Source organism: Electrona antarctica (genome assembly GCF_951216825.1).
Source record: "Electrona antarctica genome assembly, chromosome: 17".
Lineage (NCBI taxonomy): Eukaryota > Metazoa > Chordata > Actinopteri > Myctophiformes > Myctophidae > Electrona > Electrona antarctica.
In genome coordinates, this window is record NC_136798.1 from 421,309 (window position 1) to 444,069 (window position 22,761).

The 22,761-nt window shown below is 45.6% G+C and overlaps 1 protein-coding gene across 1 annotated transcript in view; it reads right to left on the minus strand.

Moving 5' to 3' along the window:
• Positions 1 to 22,761, minus strand: part of LOC306940546 (kinesin-like protein KIF26A) — a gene marked incomplete at both ends in the record, with an annotated part of 128,181 nt that overhangs the window by 93,390 nt on the left and 12,030 nt on the right. The window contains 3 exons of the mRNA XM_079525643.1: positions 7,326 to 7,444; positions 11,082 to 11,309; positions 11,548 to 11,628. Of these exons, the coding sequence (XP_079381769.1) occupies positions 7,326 to 7,444; positions 11,082 to 11,309; positions 11,548 to 11,628 (428 nt within the window). The remainder of the gene's footprint in view (positions 1 to 7,325; positions 7,445 to 11,081; positions 11,310 to 11,547; positions 11,629 to 22,761) is intronic.

The window sequence follows — 22,761 nt, forward strand, 5'->3', positions numbered from 1 at the left end:
ATGTGACAGAAATCTTTGAATATATTCTTTCAGAGCATTTTTAACTAAAATCTTTGCTTCTGGGGGGTCCCTGGATCAACTACATATTTTCAGATTAGCCAAATACAGATAGTCATGGGGGTCCTTGACATGAAAAAGGTTGAACACCACCGACATATAGAAACATAGGTTTTTCAGAGAACTGGTAGGATTTAGAAGACATTTTGTAGAATCGAGCTCAGGTCTAAATGGGTTAAAACTATAAATGGGTCTAAAGCAGACTGCCGTGCGATGTTGAAGGTGTGTCTGGTGCAGATAACATTTATCTGCACCAGTCGTGTTTGAGTAGTGAGTACGGTACCTGCACCAGTCGTGTATGAGTAGTGAGTACGGTACCTGCAGACTAAAACCTTTGATAAGAGAGTATATCTCTGCTGTCGGGAGGAAACCTCATAACTCCAAAATGTTCATTTTTCAGGAAATAAAGAAAACCGTATATATTTTTAAAGCAGAGCAATACAGCATCATCAAAGTTGGTGGTGTGACTTTATATATTGTCAATTACTTCCATAGCAAAAATCAAAAACCTAAAAAAACTGAGTTATGAGGTTTCCTCCACAGAATGAGAGGCCTGCTCTGGTCATTAAGGTCCACAGAACGAGAGGCCTGCTCTGCGAGGAAACATCGCAAAAAAGGTTATGGCCATTTTTGTATACCACACCATACTGTAGACAACCAATATAAGGCAACATTTCCCAAATTTTAGACAACCAATATAAGGCAACATTTCCCAAATTTCATCATACTTTAAGTAGCATGTGACATGTCAAACTAGGGGGTTTCATGATTCTGAATCCATTCCAAGCATTCGTTTTGCATAAAAAACACGCCTTGGCCTAAATTCGGCCATAGCCACTTGCCAAAATGTGCCCAAATGTGCTGACCTCATCACTTTTGTGCTGACCTTTTGTGCGGCTATGGCCGCTTTTAGGCCAAGGAGTGTTTTTTATGCAAAACGAATGCTTGGAATGGATTCAGAATCATGAAAACCCCCTAGTTTGACATGTTTTAAAAAGAAATTCATGTCAAGGACCCCAAGAACTATATGTAATTTGCCGCCGACCCCCGTCTGAAAATATGTTGTTTCAGCAAAGATTTGAGTTAAAACATTTCTGAAAGATTCTCCCTCTGATTTTCACGATTTTTCAAAAAATAGCAGATCTACAAGCTTGTAGATTTGCTATTTTTAAATAGCTAAAGTGTAACTTAAAACACCAAAAGGGGGTTCCTGTCCTGAACGGGTTAAACAGTTTTGTTTGTGTCTTTCACAAATGTCAACAAAATGTCAACAAAAGAGAGAAAAAAAGATGAAAGACATAAAGGTCTAAATGGAGGAAAGAAAAAGAAGAGAAAAGAAGTGCTGCAGAGGGAAGGGAAAGGGAGATATATTTATATCTTTAACTGAGTCCAGTTTCTGGCTGCTCTGCCCACCCGTGATGCCCAGCGTTTTACAGTTTCTGGCTGCTCTACCACCCGTGATGCCCAGCGTTTTACAGTTTCTGGCTGCTCTACCCACCCGTGATGCCCAGCGTTTTACAGTTTCTGGCTGCTCTACCACCCGTGATGCCCAGCGTTTTACAGTTTCTGGCTGCTCTGCCCACCCGTGATGCCCAGCGTTTTACAGTTTCTGGCTGCTCTGCCCACCCGTGATGCCCAGCGTTTTACAGTTTCTGGCTGCTCTGCCCACCCGTGATGCCCAGCGTTTTACAGTTTCTGGCTGCTCTGCCCACCCGTGATGCCCAGCGTTTTACAGTTTCTGGCTGCTCTACCACCCGTGATGCCCAGCGTTTTACAGTTTCTGGCTGCTCTGCCCACCCGTGATGCCCAGCGTTTTACAGTTTCTGGCTGCTCTGCCCACCCGTGATGCCCAGCGTTTTACAGTTTCTGGCTGCTCTACCACCCGTGATGCCCAGCGTTTTACAGTTTCTGGCTGCTCTACCCACCCGTGATGCCCAGCGTTTTTCTCCTGACAAGGATGAGAAGATGTCTGACACACATTCTCTTCCTCTAGTGTGTGTGCGCGTACGTGCGTTGCGTGCGTGCGTGCGTGCGTGCGTGCGTGCGTTGCTTGCGTGCGTGCGTGTGTGCGTGCGTGTGTGCGTGCGTGCGTTGCGTGCGTGCACGCTGCATTCCCTATTTTTTATCCCCGGAGATGATGCGTTCAGTTGTCAGGAAGCAACCATCCTGTCTCCTGGATTATGGCGGAGTTGATGTCTGAAGCGCGCGGCTCGTTCTCTCCTCTGCAGAGGAGAAACCCCGTCAGTGTCACAGTGAGAATGTGAACCCAGACATGTCTGTCTCTGTCAGCACAGACACACCGATCTACATATATATCTCTGCTGTCCGGAGGAAACCTCATGGGCTCCATTTTCCTCACCGCTAAACCCCTTATGCCTAAACCTCTTTGCCTTGTTTTACTATTTTGAAAAACATTTTTGAATAGTTCAACTATAGCCAATCTGCATTGACACGTTGTGAGCTTGTAGACTGGACATTTAAACTATTCAAAAATGTTTCGCAAAATAGTAAAAAAAAGAAAAAAAAAAAGGCAAAGAAGTTTAGGGATAATATATAAGGGGTTTAACTCCAAACTCCAATTTGTTCAGGAAATTAAAAATATGCATTTTTCAGGAAATTAAGAAAACCTTATATTTTTAAAACAAAGCAATGCAGCCTCATCAAAGTTGGTGTTGTGACTTTATATATTGTCAATTACTTCCATGAGAGGGGGAGAGGTGGTGGAGTTAGTTGCTTTAGCAGACAGTTGGAGGGTCCAATGGAGTTGAGAGGTTTTGTGTCAAAAGCACTTTTTACTTTTTCTAGGGGACACGGAGAGAACATGTGAGGGTACCTACCCTAGGGGACACGGAGAGAACATGTGAGGGTACCTACCCTAGGGGACACGGAGAGAACATGTGAGGGTACCTACCCTAGGGGACACGGAGAGAACATGTGAGGGTACCCACCCTAGGGGACACGGAGAGAACATGTGAGGGTACCTACCCTAGGGGACACGGAGAGAACATGTGAGGGTACCTACCCTAGGGGACACGGGGAGAACATGTGAGGGTATACCTACCCTAGGGGACATGGGGAGAACATGTGAGGGTACCTACCCTAGGGGACACGGAGAAAACATGTGAGGGTATAGCTACCCTAGGGGACACGGGGAGAACATGTGAGGGTACCTACCCTAGGGGACACGGGGAGAACATGTGAGGGTAACTACCCTAGGGGACACGGGGAGAACATGTGAGGGTATACCTACCCTAGGGGACATGGGGAGAACATGTGAGGGTACCTACCCTAGGGGACACGGAGAGAACATGTGAGGGTATAGCTACCCTAGGGGACACGGGGAGAACATGTGAGGGTACCTACCCTAGGGGACACGGAGAGAACATGTGAGGGTACCTACCCTAGGTTGCCAGTTCGAACCCTGTGGGCTCCCCCAGAGTTAGTGTGAAAGTGTCCTTGAGCAAGACTCTGAACCCCTAATTGCTCCTGATGTGCTGGTTGGTGCCTTGCATGGTTTCCGCCGCCATCGGTGTATGGATGTGTGTGTGAATGGGTTAATGTAATGCACAATCTATGTAAAGGTGTGTGAATGTGTGTGTGAATGGGTGAATGTAATGCACAGTCTATGTAAAGGTGTGTGAATGTGTGTGTGAATGGGTGAATGTAATGCACAGTCTATGTAAAGGTGTGTGAATGTGTGTGTGAATGGGTGAATGTAATGCACAATCTATGTAAAGGTGTGTGAATGTGTGTGTGAATGGGTGAATGTATTGCACAATCTATGTAAAGGTGTATGAATGTGTGTGTGAATGGGTGAATGTAGTGCACAATCTATGTAAAGGTGTATGAATGTGTGTGTGTGAATGGGTGAATGTAATGCACAATCTATGTAAAGGTGTGTGAATGTGTGTGTGAATGGGTGAATGTAATGCACAATCTATGTAAAGGTGTGTGAATGTGTGTGTGAATGGGTGAATGTAATGCACAATCTATGTAAAGGTGTGTGAATGTGTGTGTGAATGGGTGAATGTAATGCACAATCTATGTAAAGGTGTATGAATGTGTGTGTGAATGGGTGAATGTAGTGCACAATCTATGTAAAGGTGTATGAATGTGTGTGTGTGAATGGGTGAATGTAATGCACAATCTATGTAAAGGTGTATGAATGTGTGTGTGAATGGGTGAATGTAATGCACAATCTATGTAAAGGTGTGTGAATGTGTGTGTGAATGGGTGAATGTAATGCACAATCTATGTAAAGGTGTGTGAATGTGTGTGTGAATGGGTGAATGTAATGCACAATCTATGTAAAGGTGTATGAATGTGTGTGTGAATGGGTGAATGTAATGCACAATCTATGTAAAGGTGTGTGTGTGAATGGGTGAATGTAATGCACAATCTATGTAAAGCGCCTTGGATAAAGGCGCTTTATAAATGCACCGTTTAGCATTTTACTGAGTGACTTGCTCAGGAAACTATAGTCTCTCTCCTCACTCAGCTGTTTTATATTTTAATGTATTAGTTTCCATTCGTATAAGACACCCTTTCTCCACCATAATGTGTTGATGTGTAGTGTTTGTCTGTGCACGTGTGCACGTGTTGTGCTGACCTGTGTATATATTTTTTTTTTCTCCTCGCTCTGACATTCACACTTGCACGCACATACGCAATTACACACTCTGTAAACACATACCGGTGCATACATGCATGCTCACACACACACACACACACACGCGCACACACACACACACACACACACACACACACACACACACACACACACACACACACACACACACACTTACGTGTGCATTATATAGTATAGGTACATGCGAGTATCTGTGTACGCGCGCGCACACACACACACACACACACACACACACACACACACACACACACACACACACACACACACACACACACACACACACACACACACACACACACACACACACACACACACACACACACACAGTCACACACACTCTCTCTCTCTCAAGCACACATGCACGCATGCATGCATTCTCAGCAGTAATGCGGGTCTTTCTCTTTCATTTCAAAGTGAGTTGCGTCGCATGAATCTTAACCCATTTTGCGCGGGAACCCCTTTTGGTGTTAGCATTATGTTATGCTTTAGCTATTGAAAAATAGCAGATCTACAAGCTCATAGCGGTCTGCTATTTTTGAAAAATCGAAGAACGACTGACGTATAATACATAGCTTTTTCAGAAAACTATCAGGATGTAGAAGACATTTTTAGAATCTGATCTCAGGTCAAAATGGGTTAATCAGACCAGTGTGTGTCCAGTGGAAACCTTGTATGTCCAAAACGTGTTGCTTCTCAGGATTCACATTCTAGAGCAGGGGTTCTCAACGTTTTTGGCCGGGGACCCCCGGAAATGCTTTGGCAATGTATCGGGACCCCCGCCCCGTCCCCTCCCGACTCCCCAATATAAATTGACTGCTACCTTAATGACCAGAGCAGGCCTCTCATTCTGTGGACCTTAATGACCAGAGCAGACCTCTCGTTCTGTGGACCTTAATGACCAGAGCAGGCCTCTCATTCTGTGGACCTTAATGCCCAGAGCAGGCCTCTCGTTCTGTGGACCTTAATGACCAAATTAATAGAAAAAACACAAATAAAAAGTACGGCATGACATCACAGGTCCTGTCCAATTTTGGGCCTGCGGCTCCCCGGTTAACACCTTGAGGTCCCGGGCCTATTTAATCCATTAATAAAATGTGCCCATCGTTTACACTTTTACCGGCGGACCGGAAGTTGTTGTGAATGTCTGTGTAGCAGCTAACAATAGCCACACCACTCTAGAGTCGATTGAGAACAACGGGAGGTAAGAATAAATCTATCGCGACTAGCGACTGGACCGCGGAGCGCCGTCTAACACAGGATCTTTTTTCATAATTAGACGGGATGATTTAGATTGTGAGTTATGAACATTTTAAGATTTTCGTTGTCGTCCGCTAAAAAGGCAGGGAACATTTTCGATGACGTGTCACTGTTGTGCAACACCGAGGATTGGGCAACATGTAACAAAGAGGATGTTGCCAACCTGATGTAGAGACACATGTAATGAAGAGGATGTTGCCAACCTGATGTAGAGACACATGTAACCAAGAGGATGTTGCCAACCTGATGTAGAGACACATGTAATGAAGAGGATGTTGCCAACCTGATGTAGAGACACATGTAACCAAGAGGATGTTGCCAACCTGATGTAGAGACACATGTAACCAAGAGGATGTTGCCAACCTGATGTAGAGACACATGTCACGAAGAGGATGTTGCCAACCTGATGTAGAGACACATGTAACCAAGAGGATGTTGCCAACCTGATGTAGAGACACATGTAACCAAGAGGATGTTGCCAACCTGATGTAGAGACACATGTAATGAAGAGGATGTTGCCAACCTGATGTAGAGACACATGTAATGAAGAGGATGTTGCCAACCTGATGTAGAGACACATGTAATGAAGAGGATGTTGCCAACCTGATGTAGAGACACATGTAACCAAGAGGATGTTGCCAACCTGATGTAGAGACACATGTAACCAAGAGGATGTTGCCAACCTGATGTAGAGACACATGTAACCAAGAGGATGTTGCCAACCTGATGTAGAGACACATGTAACCAAGAGGATGTTGCCAACCTGATGTAGAGACACATGTAACAAAGAGGATGTTGCCAACCTGATGTAGAGACACATGTAACCAAGACGATGTTGCCAACCTGATGAAGAGACACATGTAACCAAGAGGATGTTGCCAACCTGATGTAGAGACACATGTAACCAAGAGGATGTTGCCAACCTGATGTAGAGACACATGTAACAAAGAGGATGTTGCCAACCTGATGTAGAGACACATGTAACCAAGAGGATGTTGCCAACCTGATGTAGAGACACATGTAACCAAGAGGATGTTGCCAACCTGATGTAGAGACACATGTAACCAAGAGGATGTTGCCAACCTGATGTAGAGACACATGTAACCAAGAGGATGTTGCCAACCTGATGTAGAGACACATGTAACAAAGAGGATGTTGCCAACCTGATGTAGAGACACATGTAATGAAGAGGATGTTGCCAACCTGATGTAGAGACACATGTAACCAAGAGGATGTTGCCAACCTGATGTAGAGACACATGTAACCAAGACGATGTTGCCAACCTGATGTAGAGACACATGTAACCAAGACGATGTTGCCAACCTGATGTAGAGACACATGTAACCAAGACGATGTTGCCAACCTGATGAAGAAGGCTGCAGCGGCCGACGGGGGCGGGCTGGTCTGGGTGGCGATGCTGTGAGACTCGGCCGGTTTGGGACGACCGTCAACGCCGTTACCGTCCCCGTCTGACCCCACGACCTGAGAGAGAGAGAGAGGTTTTTCAGTCCTTGGAGTGCATGTCTCCGCCAGGCCGGGTTGCCTACCCAGGAAGTCACTCAAGTCATACCCATGCAGTTGGAACAAAATATGAACAATCAGGCTGATAATATCAGTGACAAAGACATATTATGTCTTTATGACAAGACTAATTTTGTACGGAGTTGTGTGTGTGTGTGTGTGTGTGTGTGTGTGTGTGTGTGTGTGTGTGTGTGTGGGGGGGGGGGGGTAGGGGAGGATATGAGTAGCAGCAAAAAGTGTATTGCGTATGTCGTAACTTTCCTTCACAGGGGTCCGTGGATTCTCTCCTTATTTTCCTAATATAGCACAAAATGAGTTGCGATTCCCAGGCAAGCCAAGTCCTTCTTTTATTCAATCAAGGCAGCTCCCATAGTTACATCAAGTTACAAGCATCAATTCCATACAGCATTTTGAGGCCTTCGATCCCAGACAGAGAGCCTGGTGGCTACCAGTTTCCCTCAATTCTAACTCCTGATTCTAACTGTGTCCCATCTTATACATCACGTGGGTGTCACCTTGTCCCTGTGTGTGTGTGTGTGTGTGTGTGTGTGTGTGTGTGTGTGTGTGTGTGTCAGGGGAAGTCAAAGACCCCCACTGTGACAGACACTGTAGTAATAGAGACAAACTATAGCCTCCTACCCTAAATAATGGCCCAGGTGGTCTTCCTGAGTGATAAAAGATGTTCAAACAAACCCTAAAGATAATATCAGATCAAACATCACTTCCCAAGAATTATCTTGGGAAGTCAAATGGTACAGTAAACCCTACCATTTGGAATGTCTGTCTCTCAGCCATAGATTGTCTTCCTGCTTGTGGAACAATTGATATGCAAATAGACTCGGGGCACAGGTCTCCACCAGGCCAGGTCAGGTTGTGGCCTCCTGGTGGTGCTATAATAGGCCAAGGTGAAAAGGGTGCCATTTGTTCTTACACCATTGATGGCAATTGGATGATTTGAGGCATTTTTTTCCACAAATGTGTTTTGCAAAAATCCACCTGTTGGTGGCGCTATAACAGGCCAATGTGAAATGGGTGGGATATATTCCTCAGTCTAGTAGGAAAGTCTGTGAAAGATTTCATGTAAATTGCACGCTGCGTTCATGATTTGAGGCATTTTGTTTCAAAAGGGACAATCCTGCAAACTTTGAAAGCCAATGTTAGCCAATTAGGATGGAATATGAAATATCGGACAGATCCGTCTTGAGCACATGACTATAGAGCGTCGCAGTCCCGCCCTCTACCATGGACCAGGAAATGATTCTCCGTTCATTTTCCTCATAGACATTTCAGAAAGTATTTATTTAAAGACTTTTATTCTTTTATTTAAAGACGTTTAACAAAGCCAACTCGAGTCGTGACAAATCATGACAACAAACAACATTTTTGGGTCCGAAAAAATAATTAGAAAGAAGAAAAAAACAGCAGGTTACAACACTTTTTTTGTTGTTTTTCTTCTATGTAATTATTTGTTTGGTCCAAAATATTGTGTGTGTTGTCATGATTTGTCACGACTCGAGTTGGCTTCGTACGACGCTTAAAAGGTCTTTAAATAAATACTTTACGAAATGTCTATGGGAAAAATGCATTGGGATTCATTTCCTGGTCCATGGTAAGGGGCGGGACTGCGACGCTCTATAGAGATAGTGTGTAACGATTTGCGGGATTTTTGGACAGAATCTGGAGGAGTAATATAAAAAAAATGTTTTTCCAAAGTCGGCCTCCTGGTGGCGCTATAACAGGCCGTTCTGGAAAATTTGGGGCAGAGGTTCATCGTTGACATCCAGGGAGTGTGTGTGCAAAATTTGGCATCGACCGGGTTAACGGTGCCGGAGATTAGCTGTTCACGGACGGACGGACGGACACACGGACGGACACACGGACGGACGGACGGAGTGCAAAACATACTCTCTCCCCATGCCTTCGGCCTGGTGGAGACAATTATGACTAACCATGTAGTTATGAATATGCTATATGATTCATAATTCGCCACACGTACAATTTGAAAAGAAGGAAGAAATAATAATACGTTTAAAAACCTTAAAGATAATTCACCATTTGAATGGCACACAGCTAGCTCTTTTATTTCATATTTACATGTTGATTTGAGCTCTGAAACGTAGTATTTCTGGTCTTGCTTAACTCATTTCTTTCAGCTTTACTGAACAATGTCTCCTGACGCCATGCTTGTGACACATTCGGTCACTGTATACTGAAAATATTTCCAAAACATCTTCATAATTTGCTCATTTAGCAAACCGAAGAAAAAAATAACAAATAAAATATCTAAAATGTTAAAATAAATGAATCACAACATATATTAATAAATAACATCCCAGTATGACAAAATTGTCTCATCTCCTCATCTAAGTATTACAATAAAACCGTGGTTGTCTTTGGTTGTTCTCATCTCCGTAGAAGTAAGATAAGGTTCACTTTATTTGTCATTTCACATGTTTGCACATGCAAAACGAAAACCGTACTCAGGACCAGCAGTGTATATTTAAAAACCTATCAATGAAAAGAATAAGCATAAAATCCCAAAGTGCGGTGCATTAACTTTGGAATTTTATGCTTATTATTTTTATTGATAGGTGATGATGTGATTGGACTACGCTAGTGCAGGTGATGATGTGATTGGACTACGCTAGTGCAGGCGATGATGTGATTGGACTACGCTAGTGCAGGCGATGATGTGATTGGACTACGCTAGTGCAGGCGATGATGTGATTGGACTACGCTAGTGCAGGCGATGATGTGATTGGACTACGCTAGTGCAGGCGATGATGTGATTGGACTACGCTAGTGCAGGCGATGATGTGATTGGACTACGCTAGTGCAGGCGATGATGTGATTGGACTACGCTAGTGCAGACGATGATGTGATTGGACTACGCTAGTGCAGGTGATGATGTGATTGGACTACGCTAGTGCAGGTGATGATGTGATTGGACTACGCTAGTGCAGGTGATGATGTGATTGGACTACGCTAGTGCAGGTGATGATGCCGTTCCCTTCGTCCATCTGTTTTACAGTCTCTAGTTTTGTTTTTTTTCAGCAACCATCTGATGGTGGACTGAATTGTGGAGGTTAGGAGAAGCCTGTGTGTCTTCAGAGCATCTAGCTGACAGAAGCTCATGTCACACTGTTTACACTACGAGGGTGTTTCTCCAGTGTGGACACGCTGGTGTCTCTTCAGGTTACCTGGCTGAATGAAACTCTTGCCACATTGTTTACAGTGGAAGGGCTTTTCTCCAGTGTGGAGACGGTGGTGTTTATTCAAGGCAGCCAACTCACTGAAACTCTTTCCACATTTGTTACAATGGAAAGGTTTTTCCCCAGTGTGGAGACGGTGGTGTTTATTCAAGGCACCCAACTCACTGAAACTCTTTCCACATTTGTTACAATGGAAAGGTTTTTCCCCAGTGTGGGTACCAGGTGAGTGGCCAGGTTGGTTAAATGACTGAAGCTCTTGTGGCACCGTTTACAAATGTAGGGTTTTTCTCCGGTGTGGGTACGCTGGTGAGTGGCCAGGTTGGTTAACTGACTGAAACTCTTTCCACATTTGTTACAATGGAAAGGTTTTTCCCCAGTGTGGGTACCAGGTGAGTGGCCAGGTTGGTTAAATGACTGAAGCTCTTGTGGCACCGTTTACAAATGTAGGGTTTTTCTCCGGTGTGGATACGCTGGTGTGTCCTCAGATTATCTGAGGGGAAGTAGAGGGCATCTGGTTCTCTGGTTAGAGAGCTGACACTTTTCTGACGAGAAGATGAGGGGATCTGACAGTAGAGGTCGTTGTGACTTCTCTTCCTGGGTTCATGGAGGACGACCTGTGATGTGAAGGCGTACGGACAATCAGAACAGGAGACCTGAGTTTTGGAAGATCGGTCCATCGTCGAAGCTGCTGCTACACGGGCTGTTAATTGGACAGAGTCTCTTGGTGGCTCAAATATCTTGTCCATATATTCTCTGTCACTTTTCTTCTCCCCATTCATCTCTTGTTATATCTCTCTATTATATCCCTCGTCTCGTTGTGCCTGTGAAGACCCTTCGACATCTTAATCTTGCTGACAGGAGCTCTGGTCTGATGTCACACAGGAGCTCTGGTCTGATGTCACACGACACAAACATCATGACAGGAGCTCTGGTCTGATGTCACACAGGAGCTCTGGTCTGATGTCACACGACACAAACATCATGACAGGAGCTCTGGTCTGATGTCACACAGGAGCTCTGGTCTGATGTCACACGACACAAACATCATGACAGGAGCTCTGGTCTGATGTCACACAGGAGCTCTGGTCTGATGTCACACGACACAAACATCATGACAGGAGCTCTGGTCTGATGTCACACGACAAACATCATGCATAACAAAACTGATTTGCGCAGGAAACGTCATGTATGCATCAGTGGACTACATATCCCAGGAAACGTCATGTATGCATCAGTGGACTACATATCCCAGGAAACGTCATGTATGCATCAGTGGACTACATATCCCAGGAAACGTCATGTATGCATCAGTGGACTACATATCCCAGGAAACGTCATGTATCCATCAGTGGACTACCCCCCGGGAAATTACATCTGGCCACAAAAGATCACGGGATCTACTGAATATGAAGGGGGGATACTAGGGGGGGCTGCCATACAGTGGGTAATATAGGCTCAATATGTCACGGGATCTACTGAATGTGAAGGGGGGATACTACGGATACTAGGGGGGCTGCCATACAGTGGGTCATATAGGATCTAGTGAATGTGTAGGGGGGGGGTACTAGGGGGGCTGCCATACAGTGGGTCATATAGGATCTACTGAATATGAAGGGGGGATACTAGGGGGGGCTGCCATACAGTGGGTCATATAGGCTCAATATGTCACGGGATCTACTGAATGTGAAGGGGGATACTACGGATACTAGGGCGCTGCCATACAGTGGGTCATATAGGATCTAGTGAATGTGTATGGGGGGGTACTAGGGGTGCTGCCATACAGTGGGTCATATAGGATCTAGTGAATGTGTATGGGGGGGTACTAGGGGTGCTGCCATACAGTGGGTCGTATAGGATCTAGTGAATGTGTAGGGGGGGGTACTAGGGGGGCTGCCATACAGTGGGTCATATAGGATCTAGTGAATGTGTATGGGGGGGTACTAGGGGTGCTGCCATACAGTGGGTCATATAGGATCTAGTGAATGTGTAGGGGGGGGTACTAGGGGGGCTGCCATACAGTGGGTCATATAGGATCTAGTGAATGTGTATGGGGGGGTACTAGGGGTGCTGCCATACAGTGGGTCATATAGGATCTAGTGAATGTGTAGGGGGGGTACTAGGGGGGCTGCCATACAGTGGGTCATATAGGATCTAGTGAATGTGTAGGGGGGGGGGGGGTACTAGGGGGGCTGCCATACAGTGGGTCATATAGGATCTAGTGAATGTGTAGGGGGGTACTAGGGGGGCTGCCATACAGTGGGTCATATAGGATCTAGTGAATGTGTAGGGGGGGTACTAGGGGCGCTGCCATACAGTGGGTCATATAGGATCTAGTGAATGTGTAGGGGGGTACTAGGGGGGCTGCCATACAGTGGGTCATATAGGATCTAGTGAATGTGTAGGGGGGGTACTAGGGGCGCTGCCATACAATGGGTCATATAGGATCTAGTGAATGTGTAGGGGGGGTACTAGGGGGGCTGCCATACAGTGGGTCATATAGGATCTAGTGAATGTGTAGGGGGGGGTACTATGGGGGCTGCCATACAGTGGGTCATATAGGATCTAGTGAATGTGTAGGGGGGGGGGGGGGGGGGGGGGGTACTAGGGGGGCTGCCATACAGTGGGTCATATAGGATCTAGTGAATGTGTAGGGGGGGTACTAAGGGGGCTGCCATACAGTGGGTCATATAGGATCTACTGAATGTGTAGGGGGGGGGTACTAGGGGGGCTGCCATACAGTGGGTCATATAGGATCTAGTGAATGTGTAGGGGGGGGGGGGGGGGGGGTTACCAGGGGGGCTGCCATACAGTGGGTCATATAGGATCTACTGAATGTGTAGGGGGGGGGGGGGGGGGTTACCAGGGGTGCTGCCATACAGTGGGTCATATAGGATCTAGTGAATGTGTAGGGGGGGGGGTACTAGGGGGGCTGCCATACAGTGGGTCATATAGGATCTAGTGAATGTGTAGGGGGTGGGGGGTACTAGGGGGGCTGCCATACAGTGGGTCATATAGGATCTAGTGAATGTGTAGGGGGGGGTACTAGGGGGGCTGCCATACAGTGGGTCATATAGGATCTAGTGAATGTGTAGGGGGGGTAATAGGGGTGCTGCCATACAGTGGGTCATATAGGATCTAGTGAATGTGTAGGGGGGGTAATAGGGGTGCTGCCATACAGTGGGTCATATAGGATCTACTGAATGTGTAGGGGGGGGGGGGGGTACTAGGGGGGCTGCCATACAGTGGGTCATATGGGATCTAGTGAATGTGTAGGGGGGGTACTAGGGGGGCTGCCATACAGTGTGTCATATAGGATCTAGTGAATGTGTAGGGGGGGGGGTACTAGGGGGGCTGCCATACAGTGTGTCATATAGGATCTAGTGAATGTGTAGGGGGGGGTACTATGTATCTGATGTATCCATCAGTGGACTACCCCCCAGGAAATTACATCTGGCCACAAAAGATCACGGGATCTACTGAATATGAAGGGGGGATACTAGGGGGGCTGCCATACAGTGGGTCATATAGGCTCAATATGTCACGGGATCTACTGAATGTGAAGGGGGGATACTACGGATACTAGGGGGGCTGCCATACAGTGGGTCATATAGGATCTAGTGAATGTGTAGGGGGGGTACTAGGGGGGCTGCCATACAGTGGGTCATATAGGATCTAGTGAATGTGTAGGGGGGGGGGGGGGGGGGGGGGGGGTACTAGGGGGGCTGCCATACAGTGGGTCATATAGGATCTAGTGAATGTGTAGGGGGGGTACTAAGGGGGCTGCCATACAGTGGGTCATATAGGATCTACTGAATGTGTAGGGGGGGGTACTAGGGGGGCTGCCATACAGTGGGTCATATAGGATCTAGTGAATGTGTAGGGGGGGGGGGGGGGGGGGGGTTACCAGGGGGGCTGCCATACAGTGGGTCATATAGGATCTACTGAATGTGTAGGGGGGGGGGGGGGGGGTTACCAGGGGTGCTGCCATACAGTGGGTCATATAGGATCTAGTGAATGTGTAGGGGGGGGGGTACTAGGGGGGCTGCCATACAGTGGGTCATATAGGATCTAGTGAATGTGTAGGGGGTGGGGGGTACTAGGGGGGCTGCCATACAGTGGGTCATATAGGATCTAGTGAATGTGTAGGGGGGGTACTAGGGCGCTGCCATACAGTGGGTCATATAGGATCTAGTGAATGTGTAGGGGGGGTACTAGGGGCGCTGCCATACAGTGGGTCATATAGGATCTAGTGAATGTGTAGGGGGGGGTACTAGGGGGCTGCCATACGGTGGGTCATATAGGATCTACTGAATGTGTATGGGGGGTACTAGGGGGGCTGCCATACAGTGGGTCATATAGGATCTAGTGAATGTGTAGGGGGGGGGGGTACTAGGGGGGCTGCCATACAGTGGGTCATATAGGATCTACTGAATGTGTAGGGGGGTACTAGGGGGGCTGCCATACAGTGGGTCATATAGGATCTAGTGAATGTGTAGGGGGGGTACTAGGGGGGCTGCCATACAGTGGGTCATATAGGATCTAGTGAATGTGTAGGGGGGGGGGGGGGGTACTAGGGGGGCTGCCATACAGTGGGTCATATAGGATCTAGTGAATGTGTAGGGGGGGTACTAGGGGGGCTGCCATACAGTGGGTCATATAGGATCTAGTGAATGTGTATGGGGGGGGGGGGGGGGTACTAAGGGGCTACCATACAGTGGGTCATATAGGATCTACTGAATGTGTAGGGGGGGTACTAGGGGGGCTGCCATACAGTGGGTCATATAGGATCTAGTGAATGTGTAGGGGGGGTACTAGGGGGGCTGCCATACAGTGGGTCATATAGGATCTAGTGAATGTGTAGGGGGGGGGGGGTACTAGGGGGGCTGCCATACAGTGGGTCATATAGGATCTAGTGAATGTGTATGGGGGGGGGGGGTACTAGGGGGCTGCCATACAGTGGGTCATATAGGATCTAGTGAATGTGTAGGGGGGGGGGGGGGTACTAGGGGGCTGCCATACAGTGGGTCATATAGGATCTAGTGAATGTGTAGGGGGGGGGGGGGTACTAGGGGGCTGCCATACAGTGGGTCATATAGGATCTAGTGAATGTGTAGGGGGGGGGGGGGGGTACTAGGGGGCTGCCATACAGTGGGTCATATAGGATCTACTGAATGTGTAGGGGGGGTACTAGGGGGGCTGCCATACAGTGGGTCATATAGGATCTAGTGAATGTGTAGGGGGGGGGGGGGGTACTAGGGGGGCTGCCATACAGTGGGTCATATAGGATCTAGTGAATGTGTAGGGGGGGGGGGGGGTACTAGGGGGGCTGCCATACAGTGGGTCATATAGGATCTAGTGAATGTGTAGGGGGGGGGGGGGGGTACTAGGGGGGCTGCCATACAGTGGGTCATATAGGATCTACTGAATGTGTATGGGGGGTACTAGGGGGGCTGCCATACAGTGGGTCATATAGGATCTAGTGAATGTGTAGGGGGGGGGTACTAGGGGGGCTGCCATACAGTGGGTCATATAGGATCTAGTGAATGTGTAGGGGGGGGGGGGGTACTAGGGGGCTGCCATACAGTGGGTCATATAGGATCTACTGAATGTGTATGGGGGGTACTAGGGGGGCTGCCATACAGTGGGTCATATAGGATCTAGTGAATGTGTAGGGGGGGTACTAGGGGGCTGCCATACAGTGGGTCATATAGGATCTAGTGAATGTGTAGGGGGGGTACTAGGGGGGCTGCCATACAGTGGGTCATATAGGATCTACTGAATGTGTAGGGGGGGTACTAGGGGGCTGCCATACAGTGGGTCATATAGGATCTAGTGAATGTGTAGGGGGGGGGGGGGGTACTAGGGGTGCTGCCATACAGTGGGTCATATAGGATCTAGTGAATGTGTAGGGGGGGGGGTACTAGGGGTGCTGCCATACAGTGGGTCATATAGGATCTACTGAATGTGTAGGGGGGGTACTAGGGGTGCTGCCATACAGTGGGTCATATAGGATCTAGTGAATGTGTAGGGGGGGGGGGGGGGGGTACTAGGGGTGCTGCCATACAGTGGGTCATATAGGATCTAGTGAATGTGTAGGGGGGGGGGGGTACTAGGGGGGCTGCCATACAGTGGGTCATATAGGATCTAGTGAATGTGTAGGGGGGGGGGGTACTAGGGGGCTGCCATACAGTGGGTCATATAGGATCTAGTGAATGTGTATGGGGGGGGGGTACTAGGGGGGCTGCCATACGGTGGGTCATATAGGATCTACTGAATGTGTAGGGGGGGGGGGTACTAGGGGGCTGCCATACAGTGGGTCATATAGGATCTAGTGAATGTGTAGGGGGGGGTACTAGGGGGCTGCCATACGGTGGGTCATATAGGATCTAGTGAATGTGTAGGGGGGGTACTAGGGGGGCTGCCATACAGTGGGTCATATAGGATCTAGTGAATGTGTAGGGGGGGGTACTAGGGGGGCTGCCATACAGTGGGTCATATAGGATCTAGTGAATGTGTAGGGGGGGGGGGGGGGTACTAGGGGGGCTGCCATACAGTGGGTCATATAGGATCTAGTGAATGTGTAGGGGGGGTACTAGGGGGGCTGCCATACAGTGGGTCATATAGGATCTAGTGAATGTGTAGGGGGGGGTACTAGGGGGCTGCCATACAGTGGGTCATATAGGATCTAGTGAATGTGTAGGGGGGGGGGGTACTAGGGGGGCTGCCATACAGTGGGTCATATAGGATCTAGTGAATGTGTAGGGGGGGTACTAGGGGTGCTGCCATACAGTGGGTCATATAGGATCTACTGAATGTGTAGGGGGGGGGGGGTACTAGGGGGGCTGCCATACAGTGGGTCATATAGGATCTACTGAATGTGTAGGGGGGTACTAGGGGTGCTGCCATACAGTGGGTCATATAGGATCTAGTGAATGTGTAGGGGGGGTACTAGGGGGATGTCCGTCGACTACCTTTTTCCACTGAGGAAAACTAAATGAAAACTAAGCTATGATGACTAAAACTAAGACTAAATATATACTGACAATTTCATCAACAAATAAAAACTAGACTAAAATGCTAGGAAGGGACTAGTGGACAAGAGATCCAGTATAAGTCATTTTACACTTGGTTGCATGCAGCAAATAACAGATCTACACATTCACAACTCGTCGCAGCGCGACGAGTAGTGAATGTGTAGATCTGCTATTTTCAGCAAGTGTAAAATCTGCCATTACAACGGCATCAAGGCCCGCCAAAATACATTTTAGTCGACTAAAATCTCATGACAAAAACTAAGTGAAAACTATTCAAGAGACTTATATGACAGGAGCAGGAGCAGGAGGAGAGGATGGAGGTGGATGAGGAGCAGGAGGAGAGGATGGAGGTGGATGAGGAGCAGGAGGAGAGGATGGAGGAGGAGGAGGAGGAGGAGCAGGAGGAGAGGATGGAGGAGCAGGAGGAGAGGATGGAGGAGGAGGAGGAGCAGGAGGAGAGGATGGAGGAGCAGGAGGAGAGGATGGAGGAGGAGGAGGAGCAGGAGGAGAGGATGGAGGTGGAGGAGAGAACCATCGTGTGTTCCTTCTGTTATGCCTTTAACCCATTTAGGCCTGACTGAAATTTAAAAAATGTCTTCTAAATCCTGACAGTTTTCTGAAAAACCTCATGTTTCTATATCAGTGGTGCTCAATATTTCATGTCAAGGACCCCAAAAATTATATGCCACCCGACCCCCCATCTGAAAATATGTTATTCTAGGAACCCCTCAGAAGCAAAGATCAGTGCCGCATTTTTACGATTTTTCAAAAATAGCAGACCTACAAGCTCGTAGCGCGTTACTCGGTGGCGCGCTATGAGCTTGTAGATCTGCTATTTTTCAATAGCTAAAGTATAACATAATGCTTGAAACACCAAAAGGGGTTCCCGCCCAAGAATGGGTTAACCAACGTAACACATTTAGACCATTTTGACCTGAAGACGATTAAAAAAAAAAAGGCTTCTAAATCCTAACAGTTTTCTGAAAAACCTATACGTTTCTATGTCAGTGGTGCTCAACCTGTTTCATGTCAAGGACCCCCAGAATTGGCCGCCGACCCCCATGTGTTGACAGTTTTGCAAGAGAATGAGGAACTCATACCTGACGAAGACCCACAGAGGTCGAAACGTTGTAACAAACAAATAAATAAATCTTCCTGGGAGCTACAATTCAGTGTGCGGACATCCCTTCCTTTTTCAAAGAGGAACTTATGCACACACAAATGCAAAGACTTATGGGCTATATGAAAAAGGAGGATAAGTGACACCTTTATTGTTCAGATTTACGCTGAGGAAGGCCTCCGGGACCAAGCGTTCCGTGTGCGTGTGTGTGTGTGTGTGTGTGTGTGTGTGTGTGTGTGTGTGTGTGTGTGTGTGTTGGATACAATGTGAGTACTGCTGGCATTCTTTTCTACCAGAACCGTGCACCCGATATGTTATTATACTTTGAACGACTCAACTGAGCGCTCGCTTCTTCTTCTCCTTCCTTCCAATGAGCTGTGTGTAGTCAAGTGAAAAGTAACATTCATTAACCCATTCTTGGGCGGGAACCCCTTTCGGTGTTTTTAAGCATTATGTTATGACTTTAGCTACTGAAAAATATCAGCTCTACAAGCTCATAGCGCGGCACCCGGTGCCGCGCTATGAGCTTGTAGGTCTGATATTTTTTTAAACGTTTTTTTTAACTCAAATCTTTGCTGCTGGGGGGGGGGGGGGGGTCTCTGGAGCAACATATTTTCAGAAGGGGCTCGACGGGCAATTGCATATATTTTTGGGGGTCCTTGACATGAAAATGTTTGAGAACTATACTATATATATAACTATACTATATATATAACTATACTATATATATAACTATACTATATATAGAACTATACTATATATAGAACTATACTATATATAGAACTATACTATATATATAACTATACTATATATAGAACTATACTATATATAGAACTATACTATATATATAACTATACTATATATATAACTATACTATATATCGGCTCGTTGCTGTCGAGCAGAAACCTGTTTGAGAACTATACTATATATATATATAACTATACTATATATAGAACTATACTATATATAACTATACTATATATATAACTATACTATATATAACTATACTATATATAACTATACTATATATATAACTATACTATATATAGAACTATACTATATATATATAACTATACTATATATAGAACTATACTATATATAACTATACTATATATATAACTATACTATATATAACTATACTATATATAACTATACTATATATATAACTATACTATATATCGGCTCGTTGCTGTCGAGCAGAAACCTGTTTGAGAACTATACTATATATCGGCTCGTTGCTGTCGAGCAGAAACCTGTTTGAGAACTATACTATACTAGAATTTCGCCGCCCTTCGGGCGGCGAGTCCTAGTTCCGTTGGCAGCGCAATGGGAAGAAGGAAATAGCGGGATTTGACAGACTCCACTCCAGTATTGTGCCCTTGACATGTAGTAACGGATGGGTATTATTATTATTTGTTGTATTTTCACATCAAAGGAAATTAATGTAAATGAAAATAAGCAGACATGAAACTGCTGTTTACTGTTTTTGTTTGCTTACAATAAATTACTGTTTTTGGAAACCAAAAGCTGTTGAGAATGGAGCAGAAGATACTGTAGTATATTTTTTGGGGGACCTTGACTGCATTATAGTAGGGCTACAATATTTTGGATTGCGGATTGCAGTGACCCCACATTGTTTGTTCGGGAACAATATTTGTAGTTCCAATGAGGGCTACATGAGCCGAAGGGAGAGAAACACTTCGCCTCTCTCCAGTCCGTGCATATGGTGCTGGTACGGATGGCATCGCTGACTGACATAAACACACCGTTGCAATTCAGAGGCACTTCAATAAGAAAACTCAACTAATAGCGCTTGTGTGTGTTAATCTGCCCGAAGCTGACGTTAGTATATAATGTTTAGATTGTTTTCCTGGCTGAATAACAACGGATCGCATCGCTGACTGACATAAACACTCCAATTCAGAGGCACCCCGCACGCACACACACACACAGAATCCATGCGCCTCGGTGCGTCGCAGTTGTCATGTTTCCATGAATTAAACGGGTCGCGCAATTGTCGTGGTTACATTAATGAAACTGGTGGTGCAATTGTCGTGTTTGCATGAATTAAACGGTGTATTTATGTAATCGCGCCGCTGTCCATCCAAGTCCGAATCAGTGTGTGTGTGTCTGTGTGGGACTGTGTGTGTTGTGGAAGACGGGGAACAATGTTGCCAGGGTCGTGAATTGTAAGCGAGTTGTAGTGTGTGTAAGTAGCGTGGTGAAAGGCTTTGTTTCTGGGTCTGTTTGCTTGTTTCTGGGCCAGTTTTCATAGACCTGGCAACAGTGGCCCGTGTGTGTGTGTGTGTGTGAGTGTGTAGTGTTGTGTTCGTGTTGTTCTTCTAATGTGTGTGTGTGTAGCGTGTAACTTCCGGTGTTGCAGAAACATAAAAGCTGTCGTGGGTCACGTGGTTGGCTTTGAGCAAATGGGAGAGGGGATGTAGTGTTGCCAGGTCCGCGTATTGTAAGCGAGTGGTAGTGTGTGTAAGTAGCTGTTGAATGGCATTGTTTCTGTGCTTGTTTTCATAGACGTGGCAACAAATTAGGCGGGGGTGTCGGTGCTTGTGGCGTGTTTGTGTTTATTATTGATATTGATATTGTTTGTGAGTCTGGACGGGAGCCGGCTCTAGTGGCAGTGCGATGACAATTTTTACGCGGCTGGTGTTGAGTGTGGGCGTGCTGCGCGACATGAGGAGATAGCCATGGGTCGACGCGGAGGGTAAGTCTGTGACGTGTTAGTGTGTTTAGTGGGTTATTGCAGTGTGTGTTGCAGTGTGTCAGACACTCTTGGAGTGACGTAGTAGCTGGTGCCTTTTGTTCCTGTGCGGCGCACAGCGTTTTGGGCACACCTTTTCAATTGTATAATAGATATCGGCTCGTTGCTGTCGAGCAGAAACCTGTTTGAGAACTATACTATATATCGGCTCGTTGCTGTCGAGCAGAAACCTGTTTGAGAACTATACTATATATCGGCTCGTTGCTGTCGAGCAGAAACCTGTTTGAGAACTATACTATATATCTAGAACTATACTATATATCTAGAACTATACTATATATATAACTATACTATATATATAACTATACTATATATAACTATACTATATATAACTATACTATATATATAACTATACTATATATCGGCTCGTTGCTGTCGAGCAGAAACCTGTTTGAGAACTATACTATATATCGGCTCGTTGCTGTCGAGCAGAAACCTGTTTGAGAACTATACTATATATCTAGAACTATACTATATATCTAGAACTATACTATATATATAACTATACTATATATATAACTATACTATATATAACTATACTATATATAACTATACTATATATATAACTATACTATATATCGGCTCGTTGCTGTCGAGCAGAAACCTGTTTGAGAACTATACTATATATATAACTATACTATATATAGAACTATACTATATATAACTATACTATATATATAACTATACTATATATAACTATACTATATATAACTATACTATATATATAACTATACTATATATCGGCTCGTTGCTGTCGAGCAGAAACCTGTTTGAGAACTATACTATATATATATAACTATACTATATATATAACTATACTATATATCTAGAACTATACTATATATATAACTATACTATATATCGGCTCGTTGCTGTCGAGCAGAAACCTGTTTGAGAACTATACTATATATATATAACTATACTATATATATAACTATACTATATATATAACTATACTATATATATAACTATACTATATATATAACTATACTATATATAACTATACTATATATATAACTATACTATATATAGAACTATACTATATATAGAACTATACTATATATAGAACTATACTATATATAGAACTATACTATATATAACTATACTATATATAACTATACTATATATATATAACT